General features: G+C 44.5%; 1 protein-coding gene across 1 annotated transcript in view; it reads right to left on the reverse strand.

The window, feature by feature from the left end:
• UFM1 (ubiquitin fold modifier 1) overlaps positions 1-4,591 on the reverse strand; it is a 7,868-nt gene extending 3,277 nt beyond the window's left edge. Inside the window, exons 1-3 of the mRNA XM_080929600.1 lie at positions 4,505-4,591; positions 4,370-4,426; positions 753-814 (exon numbers count right to left, since the gene is read on the reverse strand). Of these exons, the coding sequence (XP_080785726.1) occupies positions 753-814; positions 4,370-4,426; positions 4,505-4,506 (121 nt within the window). The 5' untranslated portion in view covers positions 4,507-4,591. The remainder of the gene's footprint in view (positions 1-752; positions 815-4,369; positions 4,427-4,504) is intronic.
• Between the last annotated feature and the right edge of the window lie 1,997 nt (positions 4,592-6,588).

Consider the following 6,588-nt stretch of genomic DNA (forward strand, 5'->3'; position numbering starts at 1 on the left):
AAGCATGCCAATATATCCACAAGGAAACATGAAAGGACAGAATAATATTGCAGCCCTATTAGCGGAAGGGACTTCATAAGAGCGGGGTTACATAGAGTACACAGCAGTGTTAGAGCTGGGGTTAGACACAGCTTCGGTATGCACACAACAAGGGACTCAGTCCCACTATTTGGGGCTGGGGTGGGGGAGGAGAAAAGAACTGAGGTATTTCCTTTATGCCATGTAGGTGACTAACACCTCCACTAAATCAGAAAGCCGAAGCCTCACAAATCATACTCTGGTGCCACTGGCCCAGATTACTCTACACTTCCAGTGCTGTGCCTAGAGATGCTTTTTAAACAATTCTGATAATTCCATGTAGAAAACTCACATTTCTTAAATAAACAAAAACCCAAAACAAACCAACATTTTAAAAATCTAGACACTTTTCAAAACAACCAAAGCTTACCAAAAGCACACATACGTACCTGGTACACCCAAGTCAAGTGGTTAGAATAATCAACTCTTAAAGAAACTGGTATATTCACTACAATCAAACTCTACACTTTTCATCTGCTGCATTAGACAGATGAGTTAGCTTATTCAAGTCACTGTTTTCTAACTAGAATATAGATTAACTTTTCCCTGGGCTTTTCCCAGTAATGAAGGACAGGAAACTGAGGAGAAAGGAAAAGGGTATAGCACATACAAATACACAAAAGACAAAAGCCAGAAATACACTAAACATTCAGAGACACCGTTAGAACCCACACTTACTTCTTCTGCTGCAAACTTTAGCACAGCTGTGAACGGTGTACTTTCAGGAACACTGAGACTGCAACAAGTAGAGAAGAATTTCATGAGAGTCATTTCATTGCAAATGGGGACTATTTGTTTGGGGGCTGTGAGGGGTGTCTGTTTTTAAGGCAGCATTCTGTACACTGATGCTGAAAACAAAACACTAGAAAAGCAAAGTCCAGACAGTGAACCTATCTTAGGGTTTGATTCTGTGAAGAGACACCATGGCCAAGGCAAGTCTTATAAAGGACAACATTTAATTGGGGCTGGCTTACAGGTTCAGAGATTCAGTCCATTATCATCAAGGTGAGAGCATGGCAGCATCCAGGCAGGTATGGTGCAGAGGAGCTGAGAGTTCTACATCTTCATCCAAAGGAAGCCAGGAACAGACTGAGCATCCTCAGGCAGTTAGGAGTAATGTCTCCAAGTCCACCCCCAGAGTGACACACTTCCTCCAACAAGGCCACACCTTCTACTAGTGCCACTCCCTGGGCTAAGTATATGTAAACCATCACAGAACCAAAGCTCCGTGTGAAAACCAGCAACCTGCAAGCAGAATTCCGCCTTCTCTTTCTTTTTATGTTTATGTGTGTTTAAAGTTTATTGTATGTTATGTGTATGTGCCTGGGTCTATGTGTACACATGTGCTGAAGTGCTCACAGAGGCCAGAAGAGGGCATCAGATTCTTTGGAACTGGAGTCACTGCCAGTTATGAGCCAACATGTGGGTGCCTGGAATTGAACCTGCATCCTCTGCAAAAGTAGCCTGTGCTCTTCAGAAACCAAGCCATGGCCTCACCCTGGCTGATACAAGTGCAGGCCATGAGCAGACACTTAGATGAATTCTCTCTTCTTAAAGACAGGGTGTCAGGTTAGTCTCCCACCCAGAGACTTATGCTTGCCTCTGCTTCACAATCACTGGGACTACAGGTATGTCTGTGTCCAGGGGAGATGGCTGTCAGCAAGGTCAACTTCTCCATACCCCACTCTATTTTGTTGCCTCTGATCCAAGTTTGTTTGTTTATTTATTTAAAGAAGTGTTAAGTACAAAATGCAGACACTTCTCAAGCAGAGAAAACAAAAAATCCAGCATTTCTCTTCTAGCTTTCACATGACCACTAATGTCAACTACTGTCACAGATCATTTATTTGTAGGGCTAAGCTGGCCTCCTTTCAAGACACACCATAGAGTACTGACTTTCAGAAGTGCAAATGAATTTTTTGTGCTAGCATCTTTCCTTCCAAAAGTTACTTAATAACTAAAGTAGGTATCTTGTTTTCCTTTCCTTCATTTTCTTTTGGGGGTTAGTAAGGCAGAAAATAAAACTAAATTTTCTAATAGTCATCTGTTTAAATACAAAGGTTTTAGTAGTATTTTGCAAGTACTGGAGAACACCGACAGACTTTACACACGCGCACACAGCACTGCATAGGTAAGGAAGCTCATTCAGCTGCAGTACATTCACTGGAGTGGTCAATGCTCCAGGCCAGACACTGACACTGCCCTCGCCCGTCCCTCCGCGCCTGCTTCCCAGAGCCCTTCACACACAGTCCAGTACAGTGGGACGCACCAACAACCAGAGATACGTGCCCTGACTTAACCTGCCTTACTCCTGAGCGGAATCAGACTGTAGACAGGGGCTTTGCCTACAGTAGCTATGTTCTTTATGGTGAATGCATGGGAGATATTTATGGGCGTTCCATGAAAATAAGTATAGTAACCTGACTTCTTTTGAATGGCAGAAAAAGGAGTTGTGAAAATTTTGAAATAAAATAAAAATACTCCTTTGGTTAGTGTTACCCCAAGATATTTTGTATTATTTGTGGCTATTGTGAAGGGAGTTGTTTCCCTAATTTCTTTCTCAGCCTGTTTATCATTTGTATAAAGCTATTGATTTGAGTTAATCTTACATCTGGCCACTTTGCTGAAATTGTTTATCAGCTGAAGTTCTCTGGCAGACTTTGGGGGCCGAGGAAAAGAAGGTCCAGGGAAAGGCCCCAAAGGGGATCCAGCTCAAGGAGAGGCCCCAAGGCCTGACACTATTACTGAGGCTATGGAGGGCTCACCAAAAGGAACCTATCATGACTGCCTCTGAAAGACCCAACAAGCCACTGAAAGTCAGATGCAGATATTTGCACCCAACCAGCCAACAGAAGCTGCTGACCCTGTGGTTGAATTAGGGAAAAGCTGGAGGAAGCTGAGGAGGAGGGTGACCCTGTAAGAGGACCAGCAGTCTCAATTAACCTGGATCCCTGAGATCTCTCACCAACCAGGCAGCATACACCAGCTGATATGAGCCCCCCAACACAGATACAGCAGAGGGCTCTCAGGTCTGGGTTCAGTCAGAGAAAATGCACTTATTTTAAGAGACTGGAGTTTAGAGGTCTGGCAGGGTGGATGGGTGGGGAGATCCTCATGGAGATGGGGGTGGGGGAGTATGGGATGTGGAAGGTAGATGAGGAGGGGAATAAAATCCCAAGCATAAAAATAATATAAAGTAAAAGAAAAAAATACTTTCTGAGGATAGGAAAAAGAAATTTTGGGGGCGTACAGGACAGTGCCAGTCATGAGGGTTTCTTTTGATTTTGGTTTTGTTCCCATAAAACTCATCACCGCTGTTGTAATTTTCTTCAGGAACAGAGTTAAGTGCAGAGAACACAAATTTGGTGTTTCATCAAGCAAAATACTCCAAGTGAGAGAGGGAGCTACCAAATTCTGGGATGCATTCAAGAGAAGGATTTATCATCTGCATAAGAAATGGCTCTAGGGAGGCAAAAATGACAGATTAAAAAGCCACCAGGCAAATGATTAAAGAGTTACTATGGAAGAGACACTGCAGTAAATCATCTAGGGGAAGAGAACATGGCCGTTGAAGACAACAGTTTAAAGAATGAGCCCTTACTGGGGAGGTGAGGGATAAGAACACCATTTTAGAGATGGAAAGGTAAAGAGAACCACAGGCCATGAAGCTGAATGAATCACAGATGGGAAGCTACAGAAAATGACGGCAGCTCAGTTAGCTAGGCCTTGGTGCCACCAAATCAGTCGTGAATAAAATCTATGGGAAGCCTGGTCTTTTGCCAGTTAGCATAGGCCTTCCAGTTGCAGTAACTCAAAAAGGGTCTACCCAAAAATCATAGTAAGATCGAGATGGCTAACCCGTGTACACCATCAGCTGAACTGCTCAAGCATAAGGGCCCAACAAGAACACAAGGCCCTTCACATTTCCCAATCCCGCCAAGCACTTTTTATGAAGACTCAAGTGTGTGTGTGACTCGGGGTTCAGCACTCAGGCACCAAGTTGTTGAATCTCTATACACAACAAAACAACAACAAAACTAAAGTTAACAGTGTTAGGTTTGGACCTGTCAAAAGTCCAGACTTGGGAAGTCCTCCCTAACATCCGGTAACAGCTGGTCCAAGTAAAAACCTTTAAATCAAGTAAAATGGTTGCTTGTCCAGTGTTCTTCCCATTGCACTTGCCCACACAGCGCGTAACAAGCGGCGCTGGCTTTTAGCAGAAATAGCGCACCCATCCTCTTGTCCCCTATCCCGCCAGGCCCGGCCAACTCCAGCCCCGCCTGTCACTCACACTTTGTACGGTAGCCGTGGGTCCGACGTCAGCGTGATTTTAAAGGACACCTTCGACCTGCGGGAGAGAACGAGAAGGCGTTACGGTCGGGTCCGGCCATGAAGTCAAGGCTGGGACGCGGGGACAGAAACTTACATGGTGGAACCGCGGGACACACACCGCGCCCAGCCACCAGCCGCCAGCCGCCACCCGCGCTTCCTCGGTGGCCGGCAGCGGGGGCCTTCGTGGCCTACGTAGCCCTCCAATGCGGCTATCCACAGAGCGCCTGAAAATTGTGTCGGAGCTCACAGGCTACAGAAGGCCGCTAGCCCACAGGTAGAATCTCATTTTGAATGTTTATCTATCAAAGTGATGTATAAATAATAGGTAAAGAATACGCTTCTACTTTTGATTGTTTATTGACACATTTTTAGACAGGCAGTACAATGGAAGTCAAATAAAGTGGCCGCTAGGTCCCCACTGGCTGATTACGGCGGAAGTACGTGCTGAATCGAAGTCAGACGTAGCAACGGAACTGGGGGCGGGACTCTTAAGACCAGGGCGGATGGGGAAGCGTTGCGGAGTTGCTAAGCAACCTACCAACTTTCACAGATAGATACTAGAGAAGCTGGACTCAAAGGCTTTAATTAACGGTGTTCTTTGATCTTTCTAACATTTCGCTTAGTGTGATTTACATACGTATTAACTTTATAGTTTTCTTCTCATACTTCACACTTCGCTACCGACTTTTTAATAATTTCAAAAGAAAGTTATCACTATAGAATTATGCTGAGATTCCTGTTAGGGCCCAGAAGAAAAATCTTTATCCCAGCACTAGAAGGGCTTGGGCGGGGGCGCGGGGGAGGGAATGGTGGATCATCACTACACCCCATAGTTCTTGATGTGGCCAAATAGAATTTAACTCTAATGCAAGGTTGCCAGTCAGGTACCAGCGAACCTTGAGCACTTGTGTTCACCAGGCACAAAACCAAAGGTTGAACTCACTGTGTGCACCAGATACTAAACCAAAAGCTGAGACCCCAAGGGAATCAGACATAAGTCCTTTAGAATCTGTTAGTCGGTTGTCTTTCTACAGTGGGTGGGAAAAGCTGTCTTTAATCTTTATCGCGATGTAAACACCAAGATAAAATAAGCATGCCATCTCACAACAACTGTGGCTTTTAAAAGGAATACTGCAGTGAGTAGATGAAATCAGAAATAGGCACTGAATCAAGCGGAAGATCCAGTCAAACTTTAGAATAACTGGTAGGCTCTTCTTGAGAAATGCTGAGAGGTAAGAAGCTCCCCTGGGAATACCGGAACTATGTCTCATCTTTCCTGCACTTCTGTAGTTAGATGGTCTCCTCTAATGTTTTCTCCCAAAGGTGAGAATTCTGGTGCTGGCTGTAGGTAGTGCTCCAATATTTTTCTGCTGTGTGTCTTGTAGTGAATCCAAGAGACATATACTGACTTGTAGATCAAGAGCTGTATCTTCTAACAGCTAAAGCTACAGAGTTAATGTTCACGACTAAAGTATTGTCTAAAAATTTACCAGTGACGTACACCTGTCTACCTGCTGCCATCTATTTAAATAACACAAAGCTAGAATACAAATTTCAGTCTGTTTCTAAGAATACAAGTTGTATATTTTAAATAAAATGTGCATTGTGTTACCTAGTTTGATTTCTGCTCAAGTATGGGAACATATGACAAACTGCTGAAAAGGACACCATAAGTTGGTCACATGTGGGTTGGAAAGGTGTCCTGGCAGTCTGGAGCCAAGGATGACCACAACATCACAATGCACAACAAACCTCACCCAAGAGATTTATCAGGAGGGAAAAACCAAGGAGGGTGACTGCCTCTGTTAGGATGAGAAGTAGAGACACAGTAGAGAACTGGGCAAAACACAGGGTTTATATGGGGGGGGGGCAGCAGAGCTTTCCACAGTGACCCGGGGTTGGGGGAAATATGTGGCCTGACCTTTGGGCAAGCTCGGGAATTGGTGCAAATTTTTTTTTGTTTTGTTTTTTCTGTAGAGCAGGCCTAGCTATTCTTTCTCAGGGCTGGGAATGACAGCTAAATCCAGTAGGGAAGTCTAGGTGCTGGCCTTGCCCTAGCTCTGGGAAAAGGGCTTAGGAGGAGTCTGTGAGCATGGTAAAGAAAGTGTTCTACCACTCAAGGTGGCACAAATATCCAACAAACACTTGGTTCAGAGTTTCTGTTATATATCCATCATA

The sequence above is a fragment of the Micromys minutus genome (assembly GCF_963924665.1).
Source record: "Micromys minutus genome assembly, chromosome: 15".
NCBI lineage: Eukaryota > Metazoa > Chordata > Mammalia > Rodentia > Muridae > Micromys > Micromys minutus.